Source organism: Tasmannia lanceolata, unplaced genomic scaffold (assembly GCF_043159265.1).
Source record: "Tasmannia lanceolata isolate RefF3 unplaced genomic scaffold, GAP_Taslan_0.1 ptg000037l, whole genome shotgun sequence".
In the NCBI taxonomy this organism is placed as follows: Eukaryota; Viridiplantae; Streptophyta; class Magnoliopsida; order Canellales; family Winteraceae; genus Tasmannia; species Tasmannia lanceolata.
Genome location: NW_027518714.1, coordinates 5,912,954 through 5,930,709, shown reverse-complemented (window position 1 = coordinate 5,930,709; position 17,756 = coordinate 5,912,954). Strand labels below are relative to the sequence as shown.

General features: G+C 44.4%; 1 protein-coding gene across 2 annotated transcripts; it reads right to left on the bottom strand.

Annotated features, from left to right (window-relative positions):
* Positions 1-16,612: 16,612 nt before the first annotated feature.
* Positions 16,613-17,542, bottom strand: LOC143860002 (uncharacterized). 2 transcript variants are annotated; one of them, XM_077370508.1, is made up of 2 exons: positions 16,974-17,542; positions 16,613-16,849 (listed from the first exon to the last, which is right to left on the bottom strand). In XM_077370508.1, exons 1-2 carry the CDS (start codon positions 17,508-17,510, stop codon positions 16,841-16,843), a joined length of 546 nt encoding a protein of 181 aa, XP_077226623.1. In that variant the 5' UTR covers positions 17,511-17,542; the 3' UTR covers positions 16,613-16,840. The 2 variants fall into 2 exon arrangements, with proteins under 2 accessions (XP_077226623.1, XP_077226624.1); XM_077370509.1 differs by having other exon boundaries at positions 17,001-17,542.
* Positions 17,543-17,756: the final 214 nt, after the last annotated feature.

Below are 17,756 nucleotides of genomic sequence, written 5' to 3'. Positions count from 1 at the left end.
TTATGGACACTTGAGGATTACCAATGGTTCTAGGGTTCACCAATTTCGGCCCAGAATAGCATCCAAGGAAGGGAATCGTGCGTTCTTTCCTTGCGCAATTTAATACTTAGGTTATAACATCTTATTGCCTGGCATATCTCAGGATTTCCGTGGACAGTAACCTCGGAGCCAACAACATGTTATAGCTTAAGTATTCAAATTGTCAAAGATCGGTTGCAATTGGGATACGATTATGGATGCACTGGCCATTTTTCCAGGAAAATCTAAAGATCCTAAAATTTCTGTTTCAATGGATTAAGGAGTGAACATGTGACAAAATTTAAGGTTCTTTGGAAATTTTCACAATGATTTTTAATTAATTTCGAATTTTCAATGGATTTTATCAATTTTAAGCATATGAGTGATTTTACAAGTGAAATTATTGCAAACAAATTCGAAATGAGTTGAAATTTCTACAGCAGCAAGATATGATGAAATGTAGCTTACGGGAAGAGTTTTACAGATTTTTACATTAAGCTCATATTTAATTTCGATTTAACAATTGATTGACCAGATTGCACAAATAACACAGAAACCACTAGAAATATGAATCTAAATTCAATGAAATTTCTACAGTAATAAGATATAAGTAAAAATAACATACTGAGAAATTTTCATGAATTTTGGAAACCATTTACTATCAGTTTCAGATTTTTTAATTTTCAGACCAGATTATGAATTAACCCTACATCCCATATGAAAACAGATCCAAATCACTTGAAACTTTTACAGTAACTAGAAATGTGAGATTGAAGACTACTGTAAAAATTTTAAGAATTTTAGTTGTGATCTGATGTCAGTAACAATTCCTTCAAAAGCTGGTAAATTTCAAAGAAAGCATAAAATAATATACCAAACAAATTCTACAAATTCTCAAAATTTCATGGTAGAATGTACTGGTATCATATTAGTTTCCCACGAAATTTCATTAATTTTGGAATTCATTTAGTATATATTTTATTTTCGAAACACTCATGGAGATCATGATTTTGAGCATACATATTTAATTTTCAACTAAATCCAATTAAATACTAAAAATCATGCAAATATACCAAATAATTCTAGAAAAATCTAAAAATTAAGTACCTACCTGTGATCGAAATCCTCGTCGATTCCGAGAGCCGAAAAATTCGAAAATCGCACCGCCGCTTGATCCGCTTCCGCTTTCTTTCTCTTTTTCTTTGTTTTATTTTCTTTTATATTTTTTTTTATATGGAACAAGGGAGAGAGATGGGGAGAAACAAATAAGGAGAGAAAGTAGATAATGATAGTGTGAGAGTGAGAGAGTGAGAGATATTGAGGGAGGGAGATATTGAGGGAGAGAAAGAGAAAACTATCCAAAAACAATGTGTTGTTTTTCTCCTCCTCTCTTCCTCTCATCACCTCTCTTTATATAGTGAAAAACTTAGTGGAGAGGTGGAAATAAAAAATGAGAATGGTGGGTGTGGTGGAGAATAATGGAATATATAATGGTAATGGTGGGAATGGTGGTGGGAATAATGGAATATATAATGGTAATGGTGGGAATGGTGGTGGGAATAATGGAATATATAATGGTAATGGTGGGAATGGTGGTGGGGATAATGGAATATATAATGGTAATGGTGGGAATGGTGGTGGGGATAATGGAATATATAATGGTAATGGAGATAATGGTGGTGGGGATAATGGAATATATAATGGTAATGGAGATAATGGTGTTATTTTAAAGGGAAAAATGAAGTTAGTGGAAATGGTAGAGAAAGTTAAGTCATGCTAATGGTGAGTCCCACTTTGTGGGTTCCGCACAAGCGGGCCCCACATCAGCGGGCCCTACACAAGCGGGTCCCACATCAGCGGGTCCCACACAAACGGGTCCCACATCAGCGGGTCCCACACAAACGGGTCCCACACCAGCGGGTCCCACATTCTCTTTTGCTCGGATTCTCATGAATAACCCTTCTCAATACTCAACGGAAAAAAAAATCAGAACATTGCAGGAATGACCAGAAAGATTTGAGAAAGCGTAAGGGACGAACACAGGAATGGAAAATACTGAAAAATTGACAGCGAAACCCTAATTTCTTTGTTGATCAAAGCAGAGCAAAATGGGGGTGTCTACAGTCGCCTAGCGCTTTTGTCGTCTAGCGAACGCGCCATATCCTGTCCGGACAGCCGGACAGGTCTTTTGTCGTCTAGCACTTTTGTCGTCTAGCGAACGCGCCATATCCTGTCCGGACAACCGGACAGGTCTTTTGTCGTCTAGCGCTTTTGTCGTCTAGCGAACGCGCCATATCCTGTCCGGACAGCCGGACAGGTCTTTTGTCTTCTGAATGCACCATATCCTGTCCGGACAGCCGGACAGGTCTTTTGTCTTCTAGCGCTTTTGTCGCCTAGCAAACGCGCCATATCCTGTCCGGACAGCCGGACAGGTCTTTTGTCTTCTGAATGCACCATATCCTGTCCGGACAGCCGGACATGTCTTTTGTCCTCTAGCGCTTTTGTCGCCTAGCGAACGCGCCATATCCTGTCCGGACAGCCGGACAGGTCTTTTGTCTTCTAGCGCTTTTGTCGCCTAGCGAACGCGCCATATCCTGTCCGGACAGCCGGACAGGTCTTTTGTCTTCTAGCGCTTTTGTCGCCTAGCGAACGCGCCATATCCTGTCCGGACAGCCGGACAGGTCTTTTGTCTTCTGAATGCACCATATCCTGTCCGGACAGCCGGACAGGTCTTTTGTCCTCTAGCGCTTTTGTCGTCTAGCGAACGCGCCATATCCTGTCCGGACAGCCGGACAGGTCTTTTGTCTTCTAGCGCTTTTGTCGCCTAGCGAACGCGCCATATCCTGTCCGGACAGCCGGACAGGTCTTTTGTCTTCTAGCGCTTTTGTCGCCTAGCGAACGCGCCATATCCTGTCCGGACAGCCGGACAGGTCTTTTGTCTTCTAGCGCTTTTGTCGCCTAGCGAACGCGCCATATCCTGTCCGGACAGCCGGACAGGTCTTTTGTCTTCTGAATGCACCATATCCTGTCCGGACAGCCGGACAGGTCTTTTGTCCTCTAGCGCTTTTATCGTCTAGCGAACGCGCCATATCCTGTCCGGACAGGTCTTTTGTCTTCTAGCGCTTTTGTCGCCTAGCGAACGCGCCATATCCTGTCCGGACAGCCGGACAGGTCTTTTGTCTTCTGAATGCACCATATCCTGTCCGGACAGCCGGACAGGTCTTTTGTCCTCTGAATGCACCATATCCTGTCCGGACAGCCGGACAGGTCTTTTGTCCTCTAGCGCTTTGGGACCTGTGCCTTGTATTTAATGCAGGCGGCGCATTTAATGCGGACGGCGCATTTAATGCGAACGGCGCATTTAATGCGGAAGGCGACGTGGCGCACTTCGGCTGGCGGAAATGGGCGGGATTTTTCCCGCTCTTCCCAGCCTCTCTATAAATACTGGAGTTTACTCTTCATTTCTTACTTTTCATCTTTTACTCTCCTCCTCTTCTGTTCGGCTACTCAAGTTTTCTGCCCGCTTCGGATCAGTGAGCCCGGAGGTCCTCGTCCAACACTTCAGTTCGGTAATCTTTTTTAGCTTTTAGCTTTTCTTTTCTTCATTTTTTATGTCTAGCACTAGTTCGGAGACGGACTCCAGTTCAAAGGAGTCCGGTTCGACCAGCACCACCACGGGGTCCGGGGCGTCGGAGAGGGCGGTTCCGGCCTCACCTATAGTGGAGGCCGGTGTTGAGGGCGAAGAGCTAGTGATCATAATAGACGAGGAGAGCGGTGAGGAAATGAGTGTGGACTTAGACACAATCCCGGCCTGTGGGGACGGACCGGACCGGGTAGAAACCAGCGACGATGATGAGGACGTCGAAGCGGCAGTTCCTCAATCGTCGCGTATGCCAGTCGAGGTGATAGCGGAGGCACAGATGGAAGCCAACCCACAGTATAACATCGGGGCCCTATACGAGGTGAACCATCTGTGGCCGAACAGGCTTCAGATCGTCAGGGACAAATACTGTATTCCTAGCCGGTACATTCTGAGGGCGGCTGTCGAAGGGGATCAGGCCAGCAACGATAGCGCAGACCTCTGCGTATATGAAGAGGCCTTACGGGCCGGGCTTAGGCTCCCCTTCCACCCCTTTTTTGCGGACGCACTGAATTATTACGGGCTGGCAGTTACACAGGTCGTCCCAAACTCTTGGAGAACGCTGATCGGCTTCTTGTACCTTCTTGAAGTCCGGCTCCGTAGGAACCCCACCGTGCCCGTCTTCAGGATGTGTGCGCACCTGAAGAGGCATAAGGACGGCGGCTGGATCTACATTAGCCAGAGGCCTGAAATGAAAATGATCACTGGGATACCTTCTTCCATTCACACATGGAAGAACAGGTTCTTCTATGTAAAGGACACTGTGCCGGGCTCGCACTGGCCGTTCTCATTACAATGGAGAACGCCGGACACTTGCCGCCTTAGTAAGAAACCAGCCCTCGAGGACTATGACCATATGACCTTCGCTCTGATCAAAGAAGAACTCAAGCGAGGTCCAATACACTGCTCAGAGTTCGAAGAAGAGGCCGAGCTGGTCGCACTCGGGGTCAGTCGTGCGACGCCGGCACGTTGTGGAACCCGATCCGAGAGAGGCGGGGGGACGTGCCCCCACGCGAGTCTCGGGATCATCCACGTGAAGGAGAGCTCCGCCAAGGAACTCTCGAAAGAGTGCCCCTCACAGCATGAGCGGCGATGTCAAGTGAGATACCTCTCGATTCGGGGACTAGCCCGGATTCGAGACGCACCTTAATCAAAGAAAGAGTCGCCATCCAAGGAAGTGGGCCCTGGATCCCATGCTGTGCTCTGTCGCAACAGATAACCAGAGATATAAAAGGTCCGTGCCTGATGACGAATGGGGAAGGGATTAGGCGCCCCCGATTCGCCCAAGTGCGAGCACCTGGTCTCTTATGCCATTTATTATTAACTTTGAGGAGTTTTGGGCAAAAATCATGTGAAATGGGAACGAATATCCCCGAGATAACGTCTAGCTAATCATGCATATCTCGGAGATGAATAAGAAGCACACACAAAAGAAATGAAAGATATGACACCTAAGGATAGCTAGGTTATGAGTGTCATACCTAATTGGTGTCTATGTTCTGGTGGACAAACACATGCATGCTACAGCTAAAAGTATAGGATCTGTACATGAAAGTAAGAAAACATAGCAAAACACACAACACAACACGACTCCACACGACAAACTCTAAACTCTAATGCGATAATTGACTCGGACCAAGATGGCCATCCATCTTAGCTGCACTACGTATCCCGGCCTCGGGAAGAATCAGAGCCAACGTAGTTCGGCGACCTATGCTAAACTACAATGCATAACCTTCTAGGACTGCTACCCTAGACTCGATCAACTAGACCTGACTAGTTTTTAAAGCTTCTTGCGCCATTACTTAAGTTCGAGTGAATGGTAATTTTTAGGACTCCCTATATGCCCTAACTAATGCAAGTGGACCCTACACCCTATGTGTGACTAGGTTGTGCGTCCTAAGGAAAACCATGGGCTCTCTAAGCGCGTTCTAGTCTAGCCATCGGCTCAACTAAGTGTCTAACCGACCACGACCTGAGGCCTCCTAACTCTAGGGACACTCACACGACCAGACATGACAAATCCACAAGATCAGGACAGACTCCTAACTCTAAGACACCCCAAAAGTCTAGGACTGACTCCTAACTCTATGGGAAGATCTTTTGAAGCCGATTTGCAAGGTCATTTTGAAGAAATTTTATAGTTTTGGAAGGTTTTGAAGTTGTGGAAATTGTGAAAGTTGTGAGAAATATTTACAAAGATGGTGTAAAAAGAGTGGAAAGAATAATGGTGACTGCACTCAGGATGCCAGCAGCACGCCTGAGCTGCCTACGTACCCCTCAGCTAGGGATCAAGCCATCCGTAGTTCGGACTTGACTACTCCTAATGACTCGAGTTTTTTGAGATTTTTGATTTTTAGATGTTTTTGAATTTTTAAGAATTTTTGAAATGTTTTTGTTGTTTTCAAGTATTTTTGAAATGTTTTTGTTGTTTTTTGACACCAGAGAATAAAATCCTATCATCATACGGGTAGGGAGACTTCTGGAATCCCGCAAAGGTTGGACAGCATCCTATGCTTTGCGGGGGAAAAAGACAGAAATACGACTCTGCAAGGGTTGGACAGCATCCTATACCTTGCAAGAGTGGATAGAAGAACATGATCTGATGAAAGGTAGGATGGAATCCTAACCCCTATGATGATAGAATTTGATTCCTGAACAAGATGACTGACTCTCTAGACTAAGGACAGATTCCTATGCTAGTGACTAGACTCATAACTAGAGGGTGGACTCCTAGCTAAAAGGGGGGGACTTCTAGTCTATGGGGTGGGCTCCTAAGCTACAGACCTTTGGGGGACAAGCTATGAGACTTAGGATAAACTCCCTAAGGGGTAGGCTCTAGACAAGGCTTGTCTCCAAGGGAGGAGTGCCTTATGAAACATAGTGTGTCTCCCAGCGTAGGAGAATGTCAATCCTAAGGCAAAGGAATCCCCTAATGAAATCAAGACATGATGATGAATACCATTAAGGAGGTGCTTCCCAAAGAAGGGAACTTTAAGTGCAAAGGGAATTCAAGGCGAGACAATTATGTGCAAATGATAGGTTCAAATGAAAAGAAAAGGTTTAGCTTGCCATAGAAAAAGAGTCCAAGAAATTTAGAAAGCATGGAAATGCATTTGGAAATGATTTGAAGAAGTTTGAATGCCTAAATGTCTAGGAATGTTAAGCTCTTTTAGTTCAAGTGCAAGCCTCTATCATAGCTCCCTAACATCTTTTAATTTAACCATTTTCCAACATCTTTTACAAATTTCTAGCACGTTTAGTTAAGGTTCAACTCATTAGTAGATCGCTTGTTTGCATATCAATAACAGGTTCGACAAGGCATTGTTAAAGCACAACTCACCATGCAATTTTTGCCAGAACGGGTCAAAAATGTAAAACAATTCATGGAAATTTACTGATACATGATTTATAACTTGCTAGCACGCGCACATATCCAAAAATAATCATTAGAAATGATTTAGAATCAAAACAATCATAAAAAGCAAACCATATCATGTTAATGACATAAGGTGCAGAAAATGTGATTTTCTGAGGAAAATTTGACCCCCTAGACATCAAGACCATCAAAACTCACAATCATCAAAGTTGTAGATCTCATCATTAGTGACATTTTCTCTTTTGACCGCTTGGGCCAACTCCGGCCGGAAGTGGTTGGAAAATGATCATTTCTAGGTTATCGCCATTAAAAGGCACATTAGGTGTTTGGCTGAAAGTTTACGCTCAATTTTGACACTCGAAATATCATTTTTGAAAAATTTTGTACAATAAGAAAGTTTTAGGAAATTTCGTAAGGAACAACTTTCCTCTTTATGGCTCTGGCCAATTCTGATCAAAAGGGGTTTGAAAATAGCCGACAATGCGCTGTGCACAGCATGACAGTTTTTTTTTTTTTTTTTTTTTTTTAAAACAGCTGAAACCTTACAAACGGCTTTTGACAATCGAAACAGCATTTCTGGAAAAATGCACACAATGAGAAAGTTTTAAAAAATTTCTTAACCAACAATTTTCCTTTCAATGATTTCGGCCCATTCCGGTCAAAGATAGCCCAAACAGTTACTCTAACTTACTTGAAGTGAAATTCCCAAAACAAACTTGGAAGAAAACAGTACTCCTTTGGGCAAATTTGTGCCAAAAGATGTCAAATTGATCGGCTCAATAAGATCTTCAACTAGGACATGTTTATTTTGATGATTTGGAATCTAAACGGTCGAAAAATCCAAGAATATAAGCTGGACAGTAGCTATGCATTATCTGTCCAAATAAAATAAAATCGCAACTGCTAGGGTATAAATTGGTTTGACAGCAGCTATGTTCTCAAAAATCACAACTACTAGTGTAGGACAGCAGTTATGAGACTTATTATCAATCATAGAGCATAGCTAAATCTGTAGAGTAGCAATTATATCCTTCAACGCAAAGAGGGATCAAAATTAGGGAGTATGAAAGTATAAGAGACGGCAGCTACGCTACTTAGGACAGTAACTGTGCAATTTAGGACAGCAACTAGGACTAAATCTTTGTGCTAAACAGGTCAGCAACATGGACTCAATCCATGTGCAAAACAGGGCAGCAACATGGATCAAATCTATGTGCTAAACAGGGCAGCAACATGGGCTGAATCCATATGCAGAACAGGACAGCAATGGGGACTAAATCTATGTGCTAAACAAGGCAGCAACATAGACTGAATCCATGTGCAAAACAGGACAGTAACGTACCTGAAACAGGGGCAGCAGTGGAGTTGGATTTGTGTTGAAACAGGGGCAGCAGTGGGGTTGGATCTGCTGACGGAGATGGGTGAGGCTAGCCGGAGATGTGGACCGGCCGAAGGAACGACCGGAGAAGATGGATTCTCGCCTCTCTTTTTTTTTTTTCTTTCTTTTTCTTTCCTGCTCTCCCTTTCTCTAAAATGAAGATGGATCTTGGAGCTGCTGGCAATGGAGGATAGTTTGGGGAAGAAGAAATGGGTGGAAATAAGATGGGTTTGGGTGGAATAAAATGGGCGAAAATGGAGGTGTTGGAGGGTTGCGAATTGCAGAGAAGGGGGTTTTCGGTTTGAAATTGCAGAGATGATGGTTGTAATAGAGGGTTTGGGTCGGATTCAAGGTGGGGTCGAATTTGTGAGATGAAAAATGAGGAAAACGAAATGGGTTTGGTTAAAGAAATAGAAAATGGTGGAGGTGGTGGCTATGGAGATGATGGCTGTGGGGTTTGGGTAGAATAGAGTTTAGATTTAGGTTTTTAATGGAAGAGGGTTTGAGGGAGGAGAAGGTAAGGTGATAGGGGTGGACGTGATGGAACGTGGCCGGCCGGATTCCGGCAATCCGGCCGGAGAAGATGGGATTGGCGTAGGTGGAGGATGGAAACGGAATGGGTTTGGGTAAAAAAAATGAGGTGGGTTTGGTGGTGGTTGATGATGAAGACGGAGGAGGTGGGTTTTTGCAGGTTTAATGGCTGCACAAGGGAGATGGAAATGGGGTTTTGGTCGAGTGGTGGCTGTGGTGGTGGTAAGGGTTTGTGGAAGAAGAAGATACCTTGTGGTGGCGGTGAAAGATTGGGCCGAAGGTAGTGGGGATGGTGGTTTCCTCTCTCTCTCTCCCTCTCCCTCTGCTCTGTGCTGCCTCCTTTTGAACGAAAATGAGGCGCCTCCCTCCCCTCTTGCGGCTGCTCAAGAATGGGTTTTTCTCCCCCTCACGAACCCTAAACCGACAACATATATGGAAAAATGCCAAATTTTCTTCCCCCCTATCCTCCCTAGACAACCGCCCCAAGTGTATTTTTTTTGACAATTTTTAACCCCAAAAGGGGGTGGCTGATTGGAAAACAAGGGTAGAAATTTTCTTCTCTTCAAACGATCCTGACCGTTTGATTCGATCCAAGGGCCATTAGGGTTTGCTTACATCCTAAGTATTGTTGGAATTCCAAAATTGCCCCTCCAAGGATGGGAAATCACCATTTTGCCAAACAAAATATCTTGTTTTTTTTTTTGGAAAAATGGGGGATATCCACACAACCATGCTTTGATAATTCACCCTACACAACCTAACTTTGATTATCGCACATACTTCGCCTGTCTTATTCTCCATTTTTCGCCCGATTGCCCTGAAATTTTGCAGGGGGATTCTCGAGAACACTAACAACCTCTTGGGGGATTTGTACCCACAAATGTGCACAACCAGATGCCCAGAACACGAGCCTTCTCCTCATTTCGAGTCCAGCCCCTCAGGGATTCCGAGATTAATTTTGGGACATCTGGGGGACTCGAAATTCGGGAATTCTATTGGATATTCAATTTTGGGGATTTTAGGGCCTTGTCAAAATGGGGTGTCTACAGATGCCCCTCTTTGGCAGAGTGTGCTTGTCGCACGAAAGCCAAAGCCGAGCAGACAACCCATTTTGACTGGCCCAAGATTTCAAACGGAAGAGATGCAAGGGGTGACGAGATGGATCGACGAGACAGAATCTCATCGAGAAGGAATGATAAGATGAGTTGACGAGACAGAATCTCGAAAAGATAACTGAGATGGACTCTAAAGTGGTAATGAGACAGACTCTCACAAATTGTAGAATGGAATGATTAGACAGCATCTAATTAAGCTACTCAGGGATTTGGAGATTGTAAAGCAGAATGATTAGACAGCATCATGATCAAACCTGGATTGGGATCTGAGAAGACAGCATCTTGACAGATGAACGAAGCGGAATGATTAGACAGTTATCATGATCAAACCTAAATTGGGATCTGGGAAGACAGCATCTTGACAGATGAACGAAGCGGAATGACTAGACAGTTATCATGATCAAACCTAAATTGGGATCTGAGAAGACAGCATCTTGACAGATGAACGAAGCGGAATGATTAGACAGTTATCATGATCAAACCTAAATTGGGATCTGAGAAGACAGCATCTTGACAGATGAACGAAGCGGAATGATTAGACAGTTATCATGATCAAACCTAAATTGGGATCTGGGAAGACAGCATCTTGACAGATCAACACAGCGGAATGATTAGACAGTTATCATGATCAAACCTAAATTGGGATCTGAGAAGACAGCATCTTGACAGATGAACGAAGCGGAATGATTAGACAGTTATCATGATCAAACCTAAATTGGGATCTGAGAAGATAGCATCTTGACAGATGAACGAAGCGGAATGATTAGACAGTTATCATGATCAAACCTAAATTGGGATCTGGGAAGACAGCATCTTGACAGATCAACACAGCGGAATGATTAGACAGTTATCATGATCAAACCTAAATTGGGATCTGGGAAGACAGCATCTTGACAGATCAACACAGCGGAATGATTAGACAGTTATCATGATCAAACCTAAATTGGGATCTGAGAAGACAGCATCTTGACAGATGAACGAAGCGGAATGACTAGACAGTTATCATGATCAAACCTAAATTGGGATCTGAGAAGACAGCATCTTGACAGATGAACGAAGCGGAATGATTAGACAGTTATCATGATCAAACCTAAATTGGGATCTGGGAAGACAGCATCTTGACAGATCAACACAGCGGAATGATTAGACAGTTATCATGATCAAACCTAAATTGGGATCTGGGAAGACAGCATCTTGACAGATCAACACAGCGGAATGATTAGACAGTTATCATGATCAAACCTAAATTAGGATCTGAGAAGACAGCATCTTCACAGATGAACAAAGCGGAATGATTAGACAGCATCATGATCAAACCTGAATTAAAAATTTGATTTGAAAAATGCGTTCAAGTTTTCTCAAATCCTGATTCGTTAAAACTGCTATCTCAACCGTCAATGCATGCTAGGTATCTTTTATGGTCTGACTTTCGTCAGGACATAAAAGATGCCCCTAGTAAAATTTCGCTTCCAATTCAGGAGTCTTAACAGAACTCAAACAGATTCAAGCTTTCTTTTATGAAACTCGGGTTACAAAGATTTTGAAGGTACAAGAGACTGACTCTTGCTGAAAGGCCTACCACTTTTATGCCAATTGCAAGGGCTCCGGGCCTCAAAGGCTTTCAAAATGCACAAGAGACTGATTCCGCCTGGAACACTTTCAATTTTCTACCAGCTGTCAGAATTTCAGGTTATACCGGTTTTCAACTTCCAAGCAGACTGATTCTGCTTGACACATCTTCAACCTCCTGTCTGCTACAGGAATTTCAAATGGGCCTGAGAGCTTGCCGCGCTTCTGGACCATGTATAGGTCATTTCGCCTTCTGGAGATGCGACTTCAGTTTCTGGTACCTGCTACCCCAGCTTTTTGAAAGGATACTGGACCAAACAGGTCATTTTGGGACACACCTGACTCGACTGAGTACATGACTTTGACTTGACAAAGAATGACCTTGGCGACTGCTTGACAAAGGACTTCTGGTGAATACACGACCGAGTTACAAGACTGACTTTCAAGAAAGACTGAATTTGCTTCTCAATTTGATAATTGTTTTAGGATGGTACAGCTTACCACTCTTGGAACTCTTTGAATACCGTGTTTTAAGGTGATTTCGCCTCTTTCTGGTATTTAGTCATGGTTATTATACCCTTTGGATTGCTCGGTTTTAACCCCTAGCTTAGAGGAATATCAAAGGAAGCCTTGCCGGCACTTTTCAGACCTTGAAGTGATGCCGATACAGGTATGACGCCTTGCTAGCTTCTGAAATTTAGTCCTTTACGAGAAGTCACTGCCATGACCAGACTGCCCTTTTGGGTTTTCAATCTGGCGGACCGCTTGCCTTAATTTTTGCCTGGACTGCCTGCCCTTGCAGGTTTTCCATCCAGCAGGCTCTGCACCCTGATTTTTTTGCCTAAGCCGCCCCTTCGGGTTTTCAACTTAGCGGGCGAATGACCCTAACTTTTGCCTAGACCGCCCTCTCGGGTTTTCAGTCTAGCGGGTCTAAGACTCCATTATTCTTTTCTTTTCTTTTTCTGTTTTGCCACAAACCTTTGCCTTATCACACCAGGAGGACTTCTAGGTGGGTCAGGGTTTGAAAGAATTGGATTAGGATGTTTGCATTGACTGGACCGAATCTGGACCCTTCCAGATAGCCTACGTACCTCCAAAGAGTGAGGATCAGGTCCGCGTAGTTCGCCTTTTGGGGACTTTGGGTTGACATTGTTTTGATTTGACTTCTCTTTTTTTTTCTTTTTGAAAGTTCTCTCTTTTGTTTTTTTTTTTTTTTCTTTTCAACCGTTTTGAAAGATTTGCTTTCTTCTTTTCTTTTCTTTCCTTTCAGCAATTTTGAAAGATTTGACCGAACCCGACGTTGTCAAGTTGCCTACGTACCCTGTGGAAAGGGATCAGGTCATGGCGTAGTTCAGGCTTTGCATCTTTTATGGCGTAAGTCATAAAAGATGCCCCTGGTTTGAGGGTGACAAAGAAATTTTGATTTTGCTCATTGGCTCAAAGGGTTTGCAAACGGTCTTTGACTTTTCTCTTTTGTTTTTCAATTGGATTTTTGGATTTGAAGCTCAGATCGACCAAGGACGGCCTCCTGGTGTCTTAGGCATAATACTTTTTAAGTTGATCAAGGTTTGTAGGTTCTGTTAGTTTTTCACCATTTTGATCAAGGAGTCTGACGGCTTTTCCAGGCAGGACTTCATCGACAATGTAAGGACCCGACCAGTTTGGTCTGAACTTCCCTCGGGGATCATGGACCGGTGCCCTGTAGGATTTCAAAACGAGGTCACCTTTCTGGAGATCTCTGATCTTCACCTTCTTGTTAAAGGCTTTCTCAACTCGACGCTGATATCCCTGGACATGATACAGAGCTCTGAGCCTCTTCTCATCAATCATCTGCAACTCCTGATACCGGGCCCTTGCCCATTCTGATTCTGGCAAACCAGCTTCCATCATTACCCTTAACGAAGGAATTCTCAGCTCAACTGGTAGGACCGCTTCCATCCCATACACTAGTGAATATGGCGTGGCTCCCGTAGAGGCCCTGATCGACGTTCTGTAAGCCCACAAAGCATATGGTAGCTTATTTGACCAGTCCCTGTACGTCTCTGTCATCTTGCTGATGATGGTTTTGATGTTCTTGTTTGCAGCTTCGACGGCTCCATTTGTCTGGGGTCTGTATGGTGAGGACTTGTGATGCTTAATCTTGAACTCCTCACATAGGCGTACCACTTCTTTCTTGAAGTGCGATCCATTGTCTGAGATCAGCTCATGCGGTACCCCATATCTGCAGATGATGTTTGTTCGGATGAATTTGGCAACTGAGGCTGAAGTCAGTGATGCGAACGATGCGGCTTCGATCCACTTAGTAAAGTAATCAATGGCTACCAGGATGTACTCATGCCCACTTGAAGATTTCGGAAACACCTTTCCGATAATATCGATTCCCCAGACTGAAAACGGCCACGGCGAAGTCAGAGAATGTAACTCAGAAGGCGGCACATGAATGAGGTTGGCGTAAACCTGACATTTATGACACTTCTTCACAAATGCGAAGCAGTCAGCTTCCATAGTTGGCCAGTAGTACCCAAGTCTCAGGATCTTTCTCGACAACATCTTTCCGTTCATGTGAGGCCCACAGACTCCTTCATGCGTCTGTTCTACGAGATTAGCTGCTCGATCTTCATCTACGCAAAGAAGCTGGATTCCATCAAATGACCTCCTGAAGAGCTCATTGCCGCAGATAATGAAGTTAGCCGCCAACTTTTGGAGAGACCTCCGCTCTTTTCCTGATGCTTCAGGGGGATGCCCTTGGCCTAGAATGAGATTCTTTATATCAGTGTACCATGGCTTTCCATCTGGACATCGAGCTGCTATCTCTATAGCGTTCACATGCGCTGGAGCCCATTGTAACCGCACTGCCAGAGGCTGAACTTCCATTGATGCAGAGATATCCAACATTGAGGCTAGTGTAGCCAAAGCGTCCGCGAAATGATTTCTCGTTCTCGACAGATGAGTAAATGTAACATTCTTGAACCTCCTGACCAGGGAATCCAGGTGCGTGTGATACGGGATCAATCTATCCTCCTTTGTTTTCCATTGACCATTGATCTGACAAATGATCAAGATCGAGTCCCCGAAAACATCTATCTCTTGAATATGCAGAGCCAAGGCTGCTTCGAGACCAGCAATGCAAGCCTCATACTCGGCCTCATTGTTGGTACACTTGAACTGCAATTTGATGGACACGGGGATGTACTCTTTCTTCGGAGATATCAACACTGCCCCAACTCCTTGACCTCGGTTGTTCACAGCACCATCAAAATACATCAACCATCTGGTGCTTTGGACCTCCTCTTCTACAGCCATGATCTCTTCATCAGGAAAATCTGCCGTCAGAACTGCATTCTCATCTACAGGCGCATCAGCCAACTGCTCTGCTATCACACGCCCTTTAACTGATTTCTGGGTTACATAGGCAATATCAAATTCGGACAATAGCAGCAACCATCTGGATGTTCTCCCGGTGAGGGCGGGCTTCTCGAACAAGTACTTCAACGGATCCATCCGTGAGAGTAAGAGAACCTTGTTTGATAGCAGGTAATGCCTAAGCCTCTGAGTTGCCCAAACCAGTGCCAGACAAGTCTTTTCCAAGATAGAATATTTGATTTCGTACTCCAGCATCTTCTTGCTGATGTAGTAGATAGGCTTTTCTTTCTTCGACTCAGGGTCTTGCTGGGCTAACATGCAACCCATAGCTGTGTCAGTGACAGACAGGTACAGCAACAGTGGCTGGTCCGGAATAACTGGTGACAAGACAGGAGGCAAAGTTAGACACTGCTTGACTTTTTCAAATGCTTCCTGGCACTCATCATTCCACTTCTTCGGAGAATTTTTCTTCAGCAGCTTAAAGATGGGTTCACATGTCATTGTCAACTGATTTATGAACCTTCTTAGGTACTGAACCTTTCCCAGGAAACTACGGATCTGCCTCTCGGTCCTCGGCGGCTCCATCTCTTGGATTGCTTTGATCTTTTGAGGATCTACCTCGATCCCTCTCTCGCTAACCATGAACCCCAACAACTTCCCTGAAGTGACCCCAAATACACACTTGCTCGGGTTCAAGCGAAGCTTATACTTCCGGATCCTTTCGAAAAACTTCCTCAGGACTACGGCGTGCTCTGGTCGAGTCTTGGATTTAACGATCATGTCATCGACGTAAACCTCGACCTCTTTGTGAATCATGTCATGCAATAAGGTGGTAGCCACCCTCTGATAGGTTGCTCCTGCATTCTTCAGCCCAAACGGCATCACTTTGTAGCAATATGTTCCCCATGGAGTGGTGAACGCAGTTTTTATCATGTCCTCAGGGGCCATCTTGATCTGATTATATCCGGAAAACCCATCCATAAAGGATAGCAAAGCATGACCAGCTGTATTATCCACCAGGAGATCGATGCTCGGCAAAGGAAAGTCATCCTTGGGACTCGCCTTGTTTAAATCTCTGAAATCCACGCACATTCTGACCTTTCCGTCCTTCTTGGGCACCGGTACTATGTTAGCCAGCCATTCCGGATACTCAACCACTTGAATGAAGCCTGCATCTAACAGCTTCTTGACTTCATCATGGACTTTCAATTCCCATTCTGGTTTTAATTTTCGAAGTTTTTGCTTTTTCGGCTTGGCGCCTGGGATTAGGGGAAGACGATGCTGGACGATGTCTTCGCTTAATCCCGGCATGTCACCATAGGACCAAGCAAAAACTTCTTTGTATTCCTTAAGCAAAGTGATTAATTCTTCACGCTCCTCCGGGGATAACGTTTTGCCAATCCGTATTTCCCGGATTAAGGTTTCATCACCTATGTTGACGATTTCAATTTCTTCTTCAAGTGGTTTAGCCCGACGCTGCTCCTCCTGAGTGATCATGTGTTTGATCTCAGGGGGAGTTTCGTCGGCGTCCTCATAAGAGGGGGAGTCTTGATCATTGTTATTAGTTTTATCAATTTGAGAAGCAGAAACAGAGTCAGAGACAGGAAGATACTGAAACGAGTCTTTCATTTCATTCATAGAATCAAAATTTACATCATTGATCAATTGGCCCACAGCAGGCTTTACAGTATGCTCAAAAAGAAAGTTTGTATCGTCAACTGAAATGTTGACACCTGACTCAACTGGACTATGTATGGACTTTGCAGTATATTCTATGACGGACTCATCTTCATAGACAGCATCTATACCGGAGGACTCGCCACCCACACCAGGAATGTCTAAGCTTCCTAAGGTACCTGCATCCAAAGAATTGTTAGAAATAACAGACTTTATACTTGACTCGGAAACAGACACATACTCAGAAACTTTAGACTCTTTTGGAGAAACATGACCACACTGAAGAACTAATTGAGGAATGACCTGAGAAGTCCAGTTATCGAGGGGTACCTCAGCTGGGGTAATTCGGCCCTTAGGGTTCAGGAAGCGCGCATCTTCTCCGATCATAGCAATGACCGGTGCCTCAACCTCGAAGAGGGAGTCTAGAAGCTGCGGCTCTAAGTTCTTAGCCCAATCAGATTCCTGCTTTTCGACAGCTACAATCTGTCCATGGAAGTACTCGTCTGGCAATTCGTCAGCGGAGAAGATTTCAAAACCTGGTAACTCTTTCCCAGACTCATCAAACCACGGCTCGGGAAAACCATAGAACGGGCGATCGGCTCCTTCTTTCCTGTACTTACCATTCATCAACAGACTGAACGGTCCCATAGGCAGCTCTAGGCCCCGACGACGCAGCTCTGCCCACTTCAGCATGTACTGCTTTCTTTCCCTGATCTCTTTCTTGGTGGGTTCATATCCTAACCCAAACAAATTGTTTGCGACCTTCAGCTCCGGCCACTCAGTTAAACCTTGCAGACTTCTCCCCAGACCAGTTCCAGGAATATACCCATATTTGCGCATTATTCGGGCTACCTGCGCATTTGCACTGGACATAAACAAAATTTCCTCGTTCATAGCTTCTTCCATAGTAATGGTCGAAACTTCAAGCGAAAACCCAGTTAGACTGACATCTATGGTGCTTGAACCGATCTGCTCTTGGGAAATCTGTCCAACCTCTGGTTCTGGATCCCCTCGAACTGTGATAATTCTGTTATTCTTGACAAACTTGAGTTTCTGATGGACGGTGGAAGGAACCACTCCAACTTT